The 20,434-nt window shown below is 39.8% G+C and overlaps 1 protein-coding gene across 3 annotated transcripts in view; it reads left to right on the top strand.

Moving 5' to 3' along the window:
- ARHGAP35 (Rho GTPase activating protein 35) overlaps positions 1–20,434 on the top strand; it is a 102,577-nt gene that overhangs the window by 23,509 nt on the left and 58,634 nt on the right. For 2 of the 3 annotated variants that reach the window (XM_065570932.1, XR_010593406.1), the window contains one exon: positions 8,132–12,038. In XM_065570932.1, the coding sequence (XP_065427004.1) occupies positions 8,337–12,038 (3,702 nt within the window). In that variant the 5' untranslated portion in view covers positions 8,132–8,336. Of the gene's footprint in view, positions 1–8,131; positions 12,039–20,434 lie in introns of those variants that run through there. The other variant, XR_010593407.1, reaches the window with a different exon arrangement.

The raw sequence follows: 20,434 nt of genomic DNA, 5'->3' as shown, positions 1-20,434 counted from the left end.
GGTTAAGAGTTCTGCGAGAAAGTGTATGTTTTATAACTACATAAAGGGTTAAATATGCCATGAGGAAGTTCAGAGACCAGAAAACTGTGAAACAAATGGACAAAAGCCAGGAGTATTAGTGTTGTCTTTGAATTTCCTGTCTTTTGTAGGTTAGAATCATAACCTTGAGGTTCTTTTAAATGCAGTATATTGTCAGTGAAGTTAGTCAATGAGCAGGTTGTTAGGTATTCTTATCCGCCGTGAATAGAACCTGGCTGATGGGAAGGGCAGTTGTTGCTCTGTTTCTTAGTGACCTTTATGTGCAACATCAGGTGTATAAGATTTGTATGGTTTACATAGCTTTTGTGAAACTGTTTAATTGTTCATATTATTAACTCCATGGCTGCTGTAGCAATACACCACCAACATGGTGTGTTTTAGATTAGCCAATCGCATACCTTGGGTGTTCTGTGAAGCTGAAGGTTGAGTGCATCCAGACACCTAAGCACATCAGTATCCCACCATTGCATATGCTGGTTGTTCCCTAATTTCAAAATTTTTATAATACAATTCCCTCCCCCCCCCGCCCAAAAAAAAATGCTGGGTGTGTGTGGGAGTCGGCTTTCTATATATCTTTCTGCTGTGAAAGTGAGTTTATAGGGAGAAGGGTTAGAAAAGCCTTTTCTCTATTTTGAGCCTGTTGTTAATTTTTTTCCCCCTCTTAAAATTCACTGAACTGAACTATTTGAGTTCCTTCTCCTGACTCCTGTTCCTCATTAGGAACATCTTGTGGCCTAAATGCTACCCATAACTTGCTTTCTTTTATAAATCAAAACAAAATAGGGAGTAATGACTAGCTTCCAACTTCGTTTTTATGGCAGAAAACGAAAGTTGTCCTCTGGCCACTTATTGCCTGCCATTTAGCTGGGGTCCTGGGGAAGGGAGAAGGGGAAATAGAAATTTGCAATCACCCCCACCCCTCTCTTTGCTAGAGGAGATAGTATCACTTGAAAATGGAAAAAGATCAGGGTGGATAAAAAACAGTGATTTAAAAAAAAAATCATTTTTTTTATTTAAATTGGATTTTTTTGATAAAAGATTTTTCCTCAAAAAGCATATCTAAAGATAGTTTTAATTAAGATATATTATAGCTCAAAGATATCTTATCATGGAAGGATTATAAATTCTAATTCTATAGTATGAGACAATATATTCATGTAATGTTTAAGAAAAATTTTGGATTCAGAGACTGTTGAAGTGATGATAATCTCACTTTTAACAGCAGTAGCTTCTTCTGCCGGTGTAGAAAGAATATTTTCTTCCTTTGGACTAATTCATTCCAAATTGAGAAATCTTTTGGGACCTGAAAAATCAGGAAAGCTTGTTTTTCTTTTCCAGATCAACAAACAGGAAAATGAAGGTGAGGACGACTGAGTTATCTGCAGAAGCCAATATTTTAAGTTTCTCATAGTTGATTTAATTAAAAAAAAATTCATTTAACTATTTTAGTTAAAAACAATTTTAATAAAAACAAACCTGATTTTAAAAAACTTGAATGTTTAACTAAATTCAAAAATTTGTATGCTTGTTTTATTAAAATATTATGTTTGCTGTTGAAGAAAAATCCATAATACATAACGTTGTTGTTTTAGTTAAATAAAACAGTTTAAATGTCTGTCTGGTGATGTTCTCCTCCTAATACAGCATGGCAAGAAAATCATCCAAATATTATTGATTAACCTGTTGAATTGGAGATAGTTCACCTCCCAATGACTTCATAAATATCTGCTTCAGTTACCTTTGGCAAATGAAATAACCAAACAATCATTCATTTTCTGATATAGCTGTAAAATTAATATGAAAAGTTTTCAAAATAAATCACTTTAAAAATGTAGAATGTGTACCTTCTAAAAACGAAATCTACATCTATCTCTGAGTTGTGAAGAATATGTATTAAGGTTATAAGAACCAACAAGAATGCACTTTTCTGTAGAAATCCATGATTAATGCGAGTCTTCCTGACTAGTGATTTAAATCATGATTTAAATCAAATCCACCCTGAAAAAGGTGCACTTTATCAGGCTGTGCTGTAAGCTTCAATATATGTCCTCTTCAGAGGGAGGTGATAAGGATTTTGTATTTATCTTTAAAGGCACCCTAGATTTTAGACCACAAACTAAAATACATGTATCAACAGGGGGGAGGGATAGCTCAGTGGTTTGAGCATTGGCCTGCTAAACCCAGGGTTGTGAGTTCAAGCCTTGAGGGGGCCACTTAGGGATCTGGGGCAAAATTAGTACTTGGTCCTGCTAGTGAAGGCAGAGGGCTGGACTCGATGACCTTTCAAGGTCCTTTCCAGTTCTAGGAGATAGGATATCTCCATTAATTATAATTATAATTATTATTATTAATTATTATTATAATTATAACACAAGTTACAAATATATTTAAAACAATGTATTTGAAAATTATCTCCTCACCTGTCGAGACCCGTGTTCAGGGTTCTCTTGCTGACATCTCTAGCTTAGGGTAATAGACACAGAATCCTGCTCTGTTTTAGGTGTTAGTCATGATGTCAGCTCTTGCTACAGAGAGACCTCTGAAAGCAGATTTGGGGCAAGTAAAAGGAAAGAGGGTTGTTGTTTTTTAAATGTTATATATTTACAATTGTAAGGCTACATGTGTATGTTAATGATCTAAGATCTTAAATAGGGTTTGCATTGACTTCACATCCCCGGGAGAGTAACGTATAATTTTGTGAATGTTAGCAAAACTGTGGTATAGGTGGCTAGAAAGAATAATGACCCTGTCCTTCTTGAACCTTTTAAAATCAACTTTTATGCAACTGTGCTTCTGAAATCCATTTTTTCATCTTCAGCGTATTAAAAATCTAATTTTCAAAGAATATGAAGCAGATCTGATTTTGGGGTGGGGGGAGAGAATGGCAGACGTATTTGCAGTTTTTTTTTTAACCTTCATTGTAATAAAGTGTATATCTTATGATTTGTAAGGCCTTATCTTTTTTTTTTTTTTTTTTTTAATTAGAATAATATTTTATTTGGAAACACCATTTGTGACATGTTTGCCTATTTGAAAGTACTCTTTTGTATCAGAACTTGTTTATCCTCCAACTGTTTATTTTTGTAAAAGTGGCAGTATTACATTTAAGGAAGTACTTACGAAGTCACCATTGGAATTTGCTTTCACTCTCAGAACAACTTGCTTTTGGAAATGTTAATTTTATGACCAGATTCTAAATGTCTGAATGCCTAAAAATGAGGTCTCCGTGAAAAATTAGCCCTTACTGTAGGGCAAGACAAAGGTGAATAGTGGAAGCCTGTTCTGGTTTCTGCATCTGTTAGCAGGGAACAATCCAAATGCCTGGAGATTGGGTCATGTTTGCTGTATCAGTGGGGTTGGATTTGCTATATTAAGAACTGAGCTGGTTCAGGATAAATGATGAAGGAACGCTCACAGTTGCCTGTTTTTTTTGCTGTTGATTAAGACTTAGTACATTCCTCCCTTTATTCATTTCAGATTTAAAACATGGCACTTAGCCAAATAATTTCTGAAATCGATCCTCACATACAGTTCTGAAGCTTAGTTGTGTTGCTGACATTCTTTTGTGCGGTGTAAGGAAGCGGACTTTTGTGCAGGCCTATAAGAGGGTACCACAGTGATTTTTGTGGGGGAGGGTGGTCAGTGAGGGGGTGCTGCATAGCATGTGTGGCATGTAGGCTGCGTGCACGCCCTTTGCCTAAGAATAGCCCATCTGTTGCGTGAGATTAAGCATTTCAAATCCAGATGGTTAAAAGCTTAAATCAGTCTTTCCTAAGATACAAATGACCCATTTCAGAGACTTTCTACACTTGGGCCACTGTGATGCAGTGAGAAAATTTACAACTCTGTGAGGAAATCCTTCCACACTGATATACCTACAATATGTTCAGCATCAGTGTAATGGCATCCTTTAGTGCCATACTCAAGGGTCATTTGGAGTTTCCTTTATAAACTCTGATTTCCTACAGCATGTAATTATGCACATTCCAGCTGGCATACAAATTGTCATTCCTGTTCCCCAAAACACCCCTTAAATTGGGTTAATTTGTGATCAGTTTTAAAAAGAACTGTTTGAGGATATTTATATTAGTTTTGCATAAATAACACTATCCCATATAACTTCATTTAGGATGTAGGAATACAGAATCCAGTCCTACTAGAACAGTGTGGGAGCATCACTTTAGCATTCAGTTTAAGTAACTCCTAAGATTGACAAGTACCTTGTCCTCTCAAAAAACTTGAAATGTGCCTGTACCAAAACTTGAGCCCAGGAAACTGATGGAATGCCTTTCTACTATGAGTCTCATGATATAAAAATTAATATTTAGAAGTTCTAGGTGCAGGCTAGTAAACTCTTTATTGTCCAGCAACTCAGGACAAACAAACAATCCTATCTTGACATGGTTAATGTAGTTACCGTATGTGTATATAATCAATCATAAGCCGGTTCGTTTATAAGCCAACCCCCCACAAGATGGATAAGTAAAAATGGAAAATTTTTATGACCCATTCATAAGCCGACCCTATAATTCAGGGGTCAGCAAACTTTGGCTCCTGGGCCATCAGGATAAGCCACTGGTGGGCCAAGATGGTTTGTTTACCTCGAGCGTCCGCAGGCACGGAGGTAAACCTAAGAAAACAAAGTGTCCCAGCGCGCCAGCTGCTTACCCTGATGGGCCGGGACAGCAACTGGTGGGGGGAAATCGGCTTATGAACGAGTATATACTTGTTGCTTACCTGCACTTACAGTGTTGGGTGTGTTTACTGACTGACACATCTAACTTGGGGCTGTTATTGAGAACAAAGGCTCCACAACCTAGTTGTCGTTGTAAATTTTATTGTTCAGTATTTGATTCGCCTGTCTGACCTGCCTTTTTGCTAAATTCTTCCTCTGACTGATACCCACGTGCCCTTTGAGGTGAGCACGCACAAAGTTGGCTATATGTTTCTCCAATGAATGTAACCAGGATTTTAAAGATCGTATCCGCTGTTCCCAGGAGGGAGTGACCTATGATGTAACAATTTTAAAAAGTTACCCTCTTTGGCTACCAAATGCATGTATAATATAAAAATGCAAATTTGGACACTAATGTGTAGCTTCAGATGAAGGTTTTTCAAAAGTGACTTGTGACTTTGAGTGCCTCAGTTTTTGAGTACCCAACTCGATGCTCTAAAGGGACCTGATTTTTCAGAGGGTGAATGCTCAGCACTTTGAATATCAGGTCCTATAAGAGGTACCTGAAATCAATGGTCACTCTTGAAAATCTTAGCCCAGTATAATATTGTTTGACCTAATTTATACCAGAAGGTATATAGAAAATGCAATGTGACTGTTAACGTTGTTGGACACACTTTTGTCCTGGGTGATTTGCACAGGTATTGGACTGACTTTCCTAGATTTCAGCAGTAACTTTAACATTTCATATTTCCCCCTGCCCCCAGAGTTAAGGCATCTGGGGTGGGACAGGGAAACCACTGAGATGCCCAGATAAAGACTTAAACTGACTGGAAGCATTCTGTTCAGAAACAAATCTGCTTGCTTATTCTGTATTTTCTAGATTTCCCTTCTCTCTTGAACCTGGGGCCTGGGCTAAATATGAAGTTGCACAGGTTTATCTAAAAGTGTGTTTTTAAACTGATTTAGTTATCCCTGTGTGGATGCGCTCTTATGTTGATCTTCCTTGCATTGGTGAATTCACAGGTGTCAGCCGAAGCAGTTTTAAACAGAATATGTTCACACAGGTTAAAAACACACCTTTAGATAAACTGGCATAACTTGGGATCTTTGTTAGGTAACTGGCTGAGCCAGATTTGTTCCGTACCTGAAGCTGATACTTTCGGAGACATTAATTGGTGGAAATGTCAGAAGATTGGCAAGGACTGGGAAATAAGCAGGTGTAGCAGCTAAGCTCCTAGAGAGGCTCTTTACATGCACATTTTCTCATTAATAGATGAGAGGATAGCCCCCTTCCCCCCTGAAAATAACATTCAAGCAAAATTTTTCTGAACCATTAATATGCTGAGCTTTCCAGGAGGTATAAGTAGTTCTTTAAATTTAATGTTAAGAGTAGCTGTTCAAAAGAATAATAAAAAAAAATATTGGACAGAACAGCAGCTCAGCAGAAGAGCTTACATCACACACTAGCCCCAACTTGCCCTTTCACCTATGGACTCTCGTCTTTAAGAGTGAAGTACGGTACTTACAAATATAGAGATCTTCATCCCTCAACCGTGTCTGGTCTTTGAGGAGCTAAAGATACTAAGGAGAAAATCTCCAGATTTGGACTGTAAGGATCCTGTCGTCACTCCTGGTACCTGACTACCATGGTGTACCGTCATTGCTTTTGTGGGTTTTAGATAATAGAGCCGGGTGACTCAGCTAATTTTAAGCACCTTTTAAAGAAGTTGAACGTGCTTAAGATCAAGGGTTAAGATTGCCTTCTCAAACGCACAAGACCCATTTCAAATTTACCGCAGCCTTCGTCTATTGTGTAATTCAGCCCAACTGAAGAACTTGTAAAACTGCATTATCCAGACATCAAAGCAAAGAAAATATTTTATACTAGCTGCATATTCAATGCTTAGCAACAGACAGAGTTACTGTGAAGACCAACAGTGTTACCAGTAGACCAGTTAATTACTGTCTCGTTTTAAAAAGCTTACCACATCAACATCATTCTGAGATTTTCCTTTTAAGCAACCTCCCCTCTCCAACTTCTGCTATTTAAACATAGCACCATCTTGAAAAATAGTATAATTGGAACCATTCCTTCATTAGGCATTAGTTTAAGAGGACTTCCTTGTTTTAGTATATAAATCTTGGTTAAGTATATGGAAATTATATTCCTTTTTATGGGGTTTACTTAGATCTTTTCACTCTCTGAACTACTACGATCCTGTTAGATTGAGTCTGTTCCCCTGCAAGTGCAGGAGATAATCCTCCTGGTAGAAGACACATCGGATATTAGACTAGTACCATACTTGATCTTAGCTGGAAGGCAAACAGAAGACTTTACATTCTGCTGCTCTAGGAATTATTTTCAATATGTTAAACAGGAATACATATGCAGCGTTTCGTCTCCTTCCCTCTCCTTTCCTTCCCTTGGGGGTGGATGGCCTTTCTCCTGTCTCCAGAACTGACTCTTATTTCTCCCCTTCAAGTCTCTGTCAGGCTGACTCATTTTTCCTGCGGAGTACTTACTCCCAGGCTTTCTAGGGCGGGTTGCTCCCTTCTCCAGCCCTCACCCTAAGGCCCTGTGCAAACTACAACTTTTAACTGAGTTTGTAACCTTTAGTGACATGGCTGGCTTGTGGTTTGTGCCAACACACCACAAGATATGGCAGTTATAATGATGGTTGGGTAAGTAGTGTCCATCGTGGCTAGGCTAGCCTGCGGTTAGTAACCATGGAAGTTAAATGTTTTGTCCTTGCCAGAGGCCTGGGCTGGCACATGTTATCCTGTAATCAGTCTGTCACAGCTTTTTGAACTGGGAGCAGGACCCTCACCTGTGTCTGTGTACCTGGTTTGGGTGGTCTTCCCTCCTGCCAGCTGGTGTGGTTGCCTCTGATGCTTATCTTTGTGCATGTTCTCCAGGCACTCAAATCCCAGTTGAGACCAGAAGGAGAACTGTCTAGTGCACTGTTACAAACTTGATTTAGGCACATGGTAGGTGCAGATACACAAATATAAATGTGATGAAAGAAAAATTACTTCCTGGACACAAACTGAACTGTAACTTGTAACTGGGTGAGGTGATCTGCTTCTAACTGATTACAAAATCACGGTTGAGGTGGTAGCATGGTCCGAGTACCTCTCCTAGCCTAGTATTCCCATTTGTTTGGGTGACCAAACATATACAGCTAAGCAGTGGGACTTCTGGGAGATGGCAAATGAAAGTGAAAGTCAGAATAATAAGATTGAGACACTGCATTGATAAAATATTTTAAGGAACAGTTTACAACTAGTTGCCATTTGTGTTTGTGTTTAAATGCAATGTATTAAACTGTACTGACCGAGTCTTTCTTGAGTTCAGTTCTATTCGTACTATAATTTCAGAGCTGTAATACTGATTATTCTTTTTCTTTTTCCTAGGGGGAAATGCAGGCTATCCAATTATGAGACTCAGTGAGAACTGAGCTGCTGCTGGTGCATGCGGTATGGGAACAGCAAACTTCATTGCCCTGGCAGTCCACCTGGATTGATAACTGTCACCCCTCCTCCAGCAAGCTTTGAAATTGCACGGAGTACTGGAAACACTAATCCTCTCGGAAGCAGTTGACTGTGGCAGGATGTGTGGATGATGATGATGGCAAGAAAGCAAGATGCTCGCACTCCCACCTACAACATTAATGTGGTGGGATTGTCCGGGACGGAGAAGGAGAAGGGGCAGTGTGGCATTGGGAAGTCTTGCCTCTGCAATCGGTTTGTGCGGCCTAGTGCAGATGACTTTCATTTGGACCACACTTCCGTTCTCAGCACCAGTGACTTTGGAGGAAGGGTTGTCAATAATGATCACTTTCTGTACTGGGGGGAAGTTGGGCGTCCCCTGGAGGATTGCGTGGACTGTAAAATGCATATTGTGGAACAGACTGAATTTATTGACGACCAGACTTTTCAGCCACATCGTAGCACGGCCCTGCAGCCCTATATCAAAAGGGCAGCTGCAACCAAACTTGCATCAGCTGAAAAGCTCATGTACTTTTGCACTGATCAGCTGGGGCTGGAACAGGACTTTGAACAAAAACAAATGCCAGATGGGAAGCTGCTGATTGATGGCTTTCTTCTCTGCATCGATGTTAGTAGAGGTATGAACAGGAATTTTGATGATCAACTTAAGTTTATTTCAAATCTTTACAATCAACTAGCAAAAACAAAAAAGCCCATTGTGGTGGTCCTGACGAAGTGTGATGAAGGAGTGGAGCGGTACATTCGAGATGCACATACTTTTGCCTTAAGCAAAAAGAATCTCCAGGTTGTGGAGACATCTGCTAGATCCAATGTGAATGTTGACCTGGCTTTCAGCACTTTAGTGCAGCTAATTGATAAAAGTAGGGGGAAGACTAAAATTATCCCCTACTTTGAAGCTTTGAAACAGCAGAGCCAACAGATAGCTGCTTCAAAAGATAAGTATGAATGGCTGGTTAGCCGCATTGTCAAAAACCACAATGAAACATGGTCGAATGTCAGCCGGAAGATGCAGTCCTCTCCAGAATATCGGGACTACGTGTATTTGGAAGGAACACAGAAAGCCAAGAAGTTGTTCCTACAACATGTCCATCGCCTCAAGCAAGAGCATATTGAGCGCAGAAGAAAGATGTATCTTGCTGCTCTTCCTCTAGCATTTGATGCTCTTATTCCTAATCTGGATGAAATAGATCACCTGAGCTGCATAAAAGTAGAGAAGTTATTGGAGACTAAACCAGATTTCTTAAAATGGTTTGTTGTTCTTGATGAGACCCCTTGGGATGCTACTAGCCATATAGACAACATGGAAAATGAATGCATTCCTTTTGACCTGATGGAGACTTTGCCTGCAGAGCAACTTTATGAAGCTCACTTAGAAAAGCTGAGAAATGAGAGGAAAAGAGCAGAAATGAGAAGGGCTTTCAAAGAAAATCTGGAGACTTCCCCTTTCATAACACCTGGAAAACCCTGGGAAGAGGCTCGTAGTTTTATTATGAATGAGGAGTTTTACATGTGGCTGGAGGAATCTGTCTATATGGATATCTACGGCAAACACCAAAAACAAATTATAGAAAAGGCAAAGGAGGAGTTTCAGGAACTGCTTCTGGAATATTCAGAATTGTTTTATGAGCTGGAGCTGGATGCTAAACCTAGCAAAGAGAAAATGGGGGTCATTCAAGAGGTTTTAGGTGAAGAGCAAAGATTTAAAGCTTTACAAAAGCTGCAAGCTGAGCGAGACGCCCTTATTTTGAAGCACATTCATTTTGTGTATCACCCAACTAAGGAAACTTGTCCTAGCTGCCCAGTTTGTATAGACTCTAAAATCGAGCACTTGATCAGTTCCAAGTTTATAAGACAATCCGAGCGCAATCAGAAAAACTTGCTTTCTGATTCCAATATAGATAGGATCAATCTAGTTATTCTTGGCAAAGATGGCCTCGCACGTGAACTAGCAAATGAGATTCGAGCTCTGTGTACAAATGATGACAAGTATGTGATAGATGGTAAAATGTATGAACTTTCCTTGAGACCAATTGAGGGTAATGTCCGACTTCCTGTTAATTCTTTTCAGACACCAACATTTCAGCCACACGGTTGTCTCTGCCTTTATAATTCGAAGGAATCTCTATCTTACGTTGTGGAAAGTATTGAAAAGAGTAGAGAGTCCACCCTTGGCAGAAGGGACAATCACTTGGTTCATCTTCCTCTGACACTAATACTGGTTAACAAGAGAGGGGACACCAGTGGAGAAACACTGCATAGCTTAATACAGCAAGGTCAACAGATCGCCAGTAAACTACAGTGTGTCTTTCTTGACCCCGCTTCTGCTGGCATTGGATATGGACGTAACATTAATGAAAAGCAAATCAGTCAAGTTTTGAAAGGATTACTGGACTCGAAGCGTAACTTAAATCTTGTAAGTTCTACATCTAGCATCAAAGATTTAGCAGATGTTGACCTTCGAATTGTTATGTGTTTGTTGTGTGGAGATCCTTTTAATGCAGATGACATCCTTCTACCTATCCTTCAGTCCCAAACCTACAGACCTTCCCAGTGTGGCAGTAGTAACTCAGTTCTACTTGAACTACCAATAGGATCACACAAAAGACGGATAGAACTGTCCATCCTTTCATACCATTCCTCATTCAGCATTAGGAAAAGCCGGTTAGTCCATGGGTACATTGTGTTTTTTTCAGCAAAACGTAAGGCGTCCTTGGCTATGTTACGTGCCTTTCTTTGTGAAGTGCAGGATATTATCCCTATTCAAATTGTGGCACTCACAGATGGCTCAATAGACATTTTAGACAATGACTTAAGTCGAGAACAGCTGACTGAGGGACAGGAGATTGCCCAAGAAATTGATGGAAAGTTTACGACAATATCCTGTAGCCCGCCTCAACATAAACTCGAGATCTTTCACTCATTCTTTAAAGATGTGGTGGAGAAAAAAAATATAATTGAAGCCACTCATATGTATGATAATGCTGCTGAAGCATGCAGCACCACGGAAGAAGTGTTTAATTCACCTCGGGCTGGCTCACCTCATTGTAATTCAAACCTTCACGATTCAGAAGAAGACACTGAGCCACCATCTTACAGCCCATTTAGAGAGGACACATCCATGCCCACTTTGCCCAAAGATCATTCTAAACTGTCAATGGAACTGCTGGAGGGGAATGATGGTCTGTCTGTCTTTTCTGTTATGAGCACTTTCGAAAGCAAGCTGAACAACAAAGTACCTCCTCCAGTGAAACCAAAGCCCCCTGTACACTTTGACATTACAAAGGGGGATCTGCCTTATTTGGAACAAGGGCATAGAGATGGACAGAGGAAGTCTGTGTCATCTAGTAGTTGGCTGCCTACAGATGGTTTTGACCCTTCTGATTATGCAGAACCTATGGATGCTGTGGTCAAACCAAGGAATGAGGAGGAAAATATATACTCTGTGCCTCATGACAGCACCCAAGGCAAAATCATCACCATTCGTAATATTAACAAAACTCAGTCTAATGGCAGTGGTAATGGTTCAGACAGTGAAATGGACACAAGCTCTCTGGAACGTGGTCGAAAGGTGTCTATTGTTAGTAAACCTGTGTTGTATCGGACAAGATGTGCAAGACTTGGGAGATTTGCCAGTTACAGAACCAGTTTCAGTGTAGGAAGCGATGATGAGTTGGGGCCCATTAGGAAGAAAGAAGAAGACCAGACATCCCAAGGATATAAGGGGGATAATGCTGTTATTCCGTATGAAAGTGCAGATGGAGAAGATCCAAGGAGAAGGAACATTTTACGAAGCTTGAGAAGGACAACAAAGGTAAGATGCTAATTTCTGGCTTTAGAGTTTGAGACTTAAAATATATCTTGGATTATAGAAGTCTTTTTCCTCCATGAGAAAAAAGCATACACTTTCTAAGAACAGAGTAGTAGGGGAACGGTTGACTTAACTGGCATCAACCTCACAGATTAGACAACCCAATTAGTATGAACATTAAAAACTGGGCTCAGAATGACTCTTTAACGGTCATTTGTATACTTCATATATTTTTAAATTGCCCCTACACATGTTCTTAATTTCTAATTTCTGACTAGATCTCTGTGAACTGTGTGTGGAGGAAGGTGGTAGAGAGTGGGGAAGGAAGGAAGGAAGATGATAGTAAATAGTTCACCACCAAGGAACATCTCTCTTATGTAGAGAGATCCTTGTATTGCACCTAAGTAAAAAATATTGTTCCTAATAAGTGTTGTTTTATTTAGTCTTAATAAAGTTTCTTGCAGAATACTCTTGGGTTACTTCCTTAAGTTGAATGTTACAATCGGATTGAAGCAAGAAATCGTTTAATAGTAAGACTGATGCTGTGCCAAAGAAAACCTAAAGTGTTTGTTTTACTGTAGCGAAAGTGGTTGTCTAACATGATTGCCCATACTTATTCCGTACAGTTCTTGGGATAAGTGTGCCCCCTTCTCCCCGGCCCCCGAATCTTTGAGAGCAGTGTCACTTGTAACCATTTTTCACCTTAACCCTCCCCCCACATAGCTTGTTCTCATGTAGGTTTCTGAGGGTGTAGAAGGGTGAGTGGCCCCAGCTGCCCAGTAGTTACTTTTGTCCACTGAAAACAGAGCGAGCTCAGAGCATGCTGTTTCTTGGTGCTTCCCTCACCCTGTGTGTAGTTTTGCAGGGGTTGGGGTGTATAATTGACTGGTCTGAAGATTCAGAGCTTGGGTACCAGAGGCCCACTTTTCCCAAGAGTGTGGGGCTTGTTGCGGGCACCTCTGTAAAGAGAAGGGATGAACACCTTATGTTATGTTGCACGGTGGTCCTTCTCCTTGAACTTACTGTGGGGAAATGCCAAAGAGTACAGAATCAATAATGATGGAAGATGTAATCTTTGGCTTGAATACATCTTTATATATAGAATAAATGGCAACGATAGATTTTATGGAGCATGAAAAGGAGGCAGGAGACTTTGATGACTACATAACAATTGGTGTCAAAATTGAGTCCTTAAAAGCACCTTGCTAGCAACTTTTACAGCCTTGTTTTTAACATAATTTAGTCATACAGGAATAAAAATTTAAATTCTAACTCCCTCCTTTGTCCATTTGTCTCCATACCTGAAAGTATCCTTATCCATGGATATAATCCTACAATCATGAGATGATATCACATGTATGCTTTGAGATTATTTTTTTTACACAATAGCGATGTTAAACAGGTTTATCAGTATATTTCTTCGCTAAAAAAAAGGAATGCTGACGAGCTTAACATATATAGTAACGAGAAGTTAACATGAAACGACTATATTTTGATCCATTGCCAACAATTTTGTGCAAATATATTGGTATTGGTATAGTATGTCCTGGTTAGAACTAGCTGCACCTGTTTCCCCCCTTCTGTTCTCTTTCAGTGAACCCCTTCAGGTGTCAAGTCTCATGCCTTTACCTATCCCAGGGTGGAATTCTGCAGTTCTTCTACTCTTAGACTGGGCCCTAGGCTACAGTATCCTGCGTATCCAGCAGGTCTGACTGAATTTGGGTAACCTGTGGTTCTTCATTTTGGGAGACTGTGACCAATGGTATACAATGATTAGACAGGCTTCATAGAACCAAATAATTGTTTATTTTAACATTTCCCAGAACATTTAGACAAAAAGGATTTTAAAATAGTCTGCATGCATGTCTAGCTTAGCTAAATGCATACCCTTCCCTGACAGTAACTTAGGCCTCCTAGCTTCTTCAAACACCCTTAATGGGGTGTCGTCCCAGTTGGGTTTCCCTGAACAACTGCTTGCCTCTTGAGAGAGAATTCCTTTTTAAACCTGCCAGAGTTCTTTTGATCTCATGTGTTCTCAGGCCTTTTCCTGTCATGATTAATACTAGTTTTGTAGGCTAGCTGGAGAAGAGGCAAAATCTTCAAAGATAATAATCCTGGCATTGTTCCTTTACCACCCTCAAGTGTTTGCGAAGAGGTGGCTTATCTTGAGCAATTCTTTCCCATCCTGCCGTTTTTTTCAGAAAGTCTCCTGTTGCAGTAAATCAGGATACTCAAACAGTCATAAATTATTATGCAGCAGCTCTGAATGTGTCACAAAGTACACTTAGCTAAAATCAAGAAGGAACCCCTCTGTGGCTCAGAACCTGAAACGGGAGAATAAACAAATGCAGAGGAAGATAAAAAGGCTTGAACCCAGGGAGACCCTAGAACTGAGGGTATCTAGATTAGGCAAGTAGATGCTGTAGGAATGGTTCTTCAACATTCCTTTTTTAAAAAATAGCCTAAGGTGCTTTACTTATCTCTGTTATACTGATAACGCTAGCTAGGCGGGGCCATTGCAATCAGATTTACTCTTTTCCAGGGCGTCTCCCCATTGAGACACTGACAGTCACAGTGTTTGGTGCCAAACTCCTTTGGCAGTGAACATCGATCTCTTTTCCACCAACTGTCATGTTTTGGCAGTCAAAATTCCTCCCCCATATTTTTATCCATATAGGTGGGGATGTTGGGAGTATCGAGTAGTGAGTGTAGTTCTCCATTGCCCCAAGACCGATGTCTTTGATTTTGCTGTGCTGTATGTCTCAGGCAAATTAGCAGGAAGTTGAGAGACTGGAAAACAAATACTTCAAAGTTCTTGAACCTACTAACAGAAAATATCACGGAAGCAGCATGGCTGTACATCTGTTCCGGGGGTTCTCAAACTGGAGGTCGGGACCCCTCAGGGGGTCGCGAGCTGTCCGCCTCCAACCCAAACCCTGCTTTGCCTTCAGCATTTATAATGGTGTTAAATATATAAAAAAGTGTTTTTAATTTATAAGGGGGGGTCGCACTCAGAGGCTTGCTGTGTGAAAAGGGGTCACCAATACAAAAGTTTGAGAACCACTGAATTCAGTTGAAACCAGTTTGCACAATTGCCAAATTCCTTTACTGAATTAGACAATAAACAGGACTTCTGGCTTGCTGGAGCACAGGTTTCTTGAAATGGCCCTATGACTAGATATTAAATCGACATATTAAAAACTACCTTATTCAAAAGGAACTTAAGGTGGGATTTTCTGAAGTACCTTGTTTGTGGTAAGGTATTTAATTGTCAGCATTGGGAACTGAAATATTTTATCAATAGAACAGGTAGAACTGAAATAATTGAAGAGTGCCACATAGCCTTGTATGTCCACTTTACCTCAACCCTGGTATGGAGGGGGTTACCTGTGAGGGCATTAGTGGAGTTGAGTCTCTTCTGCACTCTCCTTTTGAGTCTGAAACCATCTCACTTGTAACAGAGGTTTACGTAGATTCCTGTCTACTAGGAATTCGGCTGAGACCCACAAACTCACTTTGCATATTTTGGAAAGGCATTGTGTTCCTATGAGGTGAACGGTGCTGTAACCGATTTTGTAATCTTTTATATGCAATTATAGGGTTTTTTGTTACAGAGGTGCTTGTTGCAACTCCATAGTTAAGGCTGAGTTCCAATTTGCACTTAAAGTAGGATTTCCACTGCTTTGATTTGTAAGTAAAATGTGTTGGCTTTCCCTTCACCCTCCCACTTTCCTGGTTCTTATCACGCAGACAGCAAGCAGCAAAAGACCAGAAGTCCGAAGCACAGACAATGCGATGTTTTTTGGGGTTAGTTTCTAAGCAAGCATATTCCGAAGCCCTTCACACCAGTTGGGCGTATCTCTATACGCCGGTAGTCTATTCCTCAGTGTTCTGCTCCCAGCTCTGACGCCGCAGAGCGTTTACCCGTGTCTCCCTTCCCACCTCTGATGCCGCAGAGTCTTGTCTGTGTCCTTGTTCCCTATTCCTGTTCCCCCCCTTAGCAAGCATGATTCCAATTTTGCAATATCTTCCCCAAGCTAGCAGCACTAACTCTGAATACGCTATGAATTTTCTGAGAATTTACAAGTAAATCCATTGATTAATTTTGAGCTACAGTTAGTTAATTTGAGTCCATTAAGAAATTTAACATCTGTAAGTCATCTTTGTTTCAAATGATCTTAACAATGAAATAACACACTTCAAACTTCCCATGTAGTTAAAATTAATTGAAATCATGGACATAGGCTATATTTGAAGAAATTAAATTGTAATTAAGATGAGTTGTATCAGGCTCGGGTAACCGTAAATGGGGTCATTGTGATGTTAGATTACTCAACCAATGGCCACCCTTCTCCACAGCGGATTTTTGTATAGCAGTTCTATTGCATATATTGACTCATTGATTTGAGGCTCTGTGGTCTCTAGTCAGGAGTTCTCATCAGTAGATTGTGGTCCAACCAGCACTGCTCTTTAACGATTCCATGGTGGCATACTAGCTTGAGCCATCAGAGTTTGTAAGGCTCCCCATGCACTGCTTTCTCAACTCCACTGTGCATTCGGGAAGTACTGATGAACTGAGGCGGGAGTGCAGGGGAAGCTCTTAAAGCACAGACATGTTGGGTTTTACGGACGGGGCTCTCCTTGTTCTCCCTTTACACAGCACTGATCTCTGCAACACAATCTGCAATGCCCTTTTTGGTTTACAAGGCTAAGGGATAGATTCAGCAGAACACTTTGGCAGCTTTGTGTTACGCAAAGCTGTTGTTAAACCCATATCCACTGGCTTGTGAACTCTGGCTACATTGCACTGTTTTCGTACACCAATGAATCTGCCCTTTAAAAGTCAAAATTAAAACAAAGTAAGGTTGATACTACGTATCTTGAAATAAATAGAAATCTTGCATGGTAGAATTCTCTTTGGGCTTCTTTTTTAGTGTTTGTGTATGACATTTTAAAATTTAAAACTAAGGAAATTCCTGGAAACGCGAACTACATTGAGGCGAAGATTTATAGTGTGTATCAGTAATTTAAGTGTAAGAAATGTTGTTGTAATACTGTTGTAAATATCCAAAAATAAAGTATTGTAAACCCAGGAAATTAAAAATTAAGGTAACATTTAAAGGAAGTCAAAACATGTTAAAGAAAGAAATGCATAATTAAGACACCTAAACAGCCTTCGCTCTGCTCTGTAGTAATGCTATGATAGGTAAGAAATATGAAAAAACAAACAAACTTAATTTAATCTGGGACCACACACCCTAAAATGCCTTAATCATAATCAGAGACAAGGTGGATGAGGTAATATTTTCTTGGACCACCTTCTATTGGTAAGAGACAAGCTTTCGAGTTTACACAGAGTTGCTCTTTTTTTCCCACAAAGGTCAATTATAGACTGATCACTATCAGTCCTCATCCTCAAAGGAAACCTGCACAATACTTTCAAAAGACAAGCCTGGGAGCTTACATTTATAACTTTGCAAGACACTAAAAATCATGGTCTTAATGATGACACTGGATTTATGTTGTTTTATAACAATCTGTAATCCACTTACTCCCCTTTTTGTCCTGTGTCTGTAGGGATGTTAAAGGGTCGCTTCACCTTGAATGGTCCTTTAGAATGTGGTGTCTACTTATGCTACGCTATCTGTTCGACCTTGTATTTAGCTGTGACACTCTGAGTACCTTTCCCAGACCTGAGGAAGAGCTGGTTGGTCCAATTAAAGATATTACCTCCCCCACTTTGTCTCTCTAATATCCTGGGACTGACATGGCTACAACAGTACTGCATACAAAGATAGAAATGTATCCTATAAAGCTAAATTGCTACTTTTAATAATATGTAGATCCCAAAATTGAGACTTAACCCTTTATCTTCCTCCTTCAGGCTTCCACTTTCCTCATAATTCATGAGTAACATATCATTTACTAATTAGATACGTAGGAAAATGTATGTACCCAGGAGCTGAGACTTTTGTCTGTGCATTTCAGCTGTACAGGTTTAACATTGGCAGTATGATATCCTATTAAAACAAACGACTGTACGATCAGTGTAAAAAGCACAGAACTTTATAAGTACAGCAGAAAGCAGTGGATTACTTTTTTAGAGTCTGGAACACCTTAGGGACAAATAATTTGCAATTAAAATTTCTCAGACTTAAACTTCCTCGACCCAGGAGTGTTACCAGCGAGCACGCAATGATTTAAAACTAATCAGTTTTCAGGTGATTGTCCCGCATCTTTGAGAAAAATTAAATATAAGCGCGGTCCAGATCTGGTATTGTGCCATAAATCAATAGGCCCTTGAATAGTACGGTATAGAAATGCCTGTAAATAAATGGTGGAGTATCTTTTGAGGGCATGTATGTGGAGGGAGGGGAAGAATAGAGACACAGAGACCATGTATTTAAAATGCCGATTTGAAGGAGTAGTGTAAGCGTAAGTGATGAAAGTCCACTGTGTGTATCTAAAAGAGTTGGTATTTCCCAGCGCCCACGTCAAGAGGTCAAAGGGCTTGGTGTAAGAATAGCAGATCTAGCAGGAGAGCACAGTGTGCAGAATGCTAATGGGAGAAAGGGCAGGAAATTCTCTGACTTCTCAGCTAATTGGCTAGTTGCTATGAAGCTGTGAAATTTACATACCAGGTAGTGGTTTCACTGCGGACGTAAATGAAATATCTTAATTGCATTTCTAATACATCTATCATGGTAGTCATAGCTGGGTGTGTTTGTCATGATTTCATTTCATTCTTTCTGAGCTATTTTGAAATCAGCCTGTTGTCTGCTATATCTACTTGATTTCAAAATGAATTGTGTACATTTCAGGACTGCTCATGAGGGCAATGCTACCGAAAGTCTCTCCATGCACCGCCCTCTCCCTCCCCCCAGTGTGTTTTAAAGATAGTTCATCAGAGGAGCTGTGCAATTGATTTTCAGAAAATACTGGTGAGCTAGAGAAACCGTTCTCCCAATATTCCTTTGGAAATCCAGATGCATAGCCTCGCTCGTATGGCCTTGCCAGTAGTACCTCATCTTTAGTACGCTCTTCTTTGAGTGAGAAAGTATACGTCTTACTTGCTGCCTACCTATGTGTTCCTTATCCTGTAAGGATGGAAAACGTGGAGTTAGTCCTGAAATAAGAGAATCCCCCCCCCCCCCCCCAAATTTTCATATTTTCATTTGGAGAGTTGTGTGAATTATGAATAAACAGTAGCTGGTGAACACTCAGGTTTCCCTGCCCTTCAAAAGATGGTGAATTTTGACAGACAAGTTGAATGGTATGAAATTTGAACCTTGTGTAATCTTACAGCATGGAAAAAAATTTTGTTGTTGTTGTAAGGAACTATAGTGGTTTGCAGTGTAAACACACTCTCGCACCAATAGGACTACAGCTTTGTTCCTGTAACGTGAAATTATTGAGAAGGCTATTCTTCAGTGATTATGTAAGGTCAGTGCTGCTCCTTGCTTCAAATTGAACTTTCCACACAGGTTTTGCCAACTTGGGCTGTAGAAGATTGTTCCTTACAATGAACAATAATAATAGCTACTAAATGGAAGGGTATTCTCATTCTTTCATCCTTAAACTCTTGTCTTCTTAAACAATGTTGCTACTGCTTTGCAAAACAGTGGTGATTTCATACTTGCAGCAGCTGTCCCTTGGCAAGCAGGGTAGGGTGGTATACTTCTTTTCATTGGCATTGGAGCACTGTTCCTAAAAACAAAGGAGGGCTGAATTGGTAGAAGTCTTGTACAGTCTGAGGAACTGTTTTGAAGTGGAGAGGTTTTTGCAATTTTTAAACCTTTTTTTGTATTGTGCGCTTGCTTTGAATTATAAAAATAGAATATCTTTAAAAAAATCTGTCAGCGCTTAACACCGTTGGGAATTAAATTAGAATAAGAAAAAGCCTATTTTTAGAAAACTATATTCTCTATTCTAAGACCCTCAATGGCATGCAGACCTCTGACAGGAAACCAAGTTTTAATTAAAAAGGAGGTGAACTTCCTCAGTTCTTGACCTATAAGGTGAGAGACAGTCTTACCTGGGTGGGAACAATCTCTGAGGTGCATGAGAAGTGCTGATACGGAGAGCTCCTTTCTGTAGGAAAAATATATTCATAGACCTGCTAAACTGTGCATTGGTTTAAATGGACACATTTTAGTAATTTAGGTGCAGAACTCAGTGCTTAAATATTGTGCAATAAGTGCTGTAAAAATCGATCACAGATGAAAATTGGAAGTATTTTTTAACTAAAAGATCACAGGACAGGGGAAATCTCCTCCAAAACCCATTGCTTATAGAATACCTGGATTAAAAAAAATGTTTTGTGCTTGGCTATCTCAGAGCCAGCAGAGGGAGCACAAGTTAATTGCCAAACATAATTACTAGCTCTTGATGTTGATGCA

Source organism: Chrysemys picta, chromosome 17 (assembly GCF_011386835.1).
Source record: "Chrysemys picta bellii isolate R12L10 chromosome 17, ASM1138683v2, whole genome shotgun sequence".
Classification (NCBI taxonomy): Eukaryota; Metazoa; Chordata; order Testudines; family Emydidae; genus Chrysemys; species Chrysemys picta.
The sequence above is the reverse complement of the archived record's forward strand: the minus strand, read 5'-3'. Positions and strand labels throughout refer to the sequence as shown.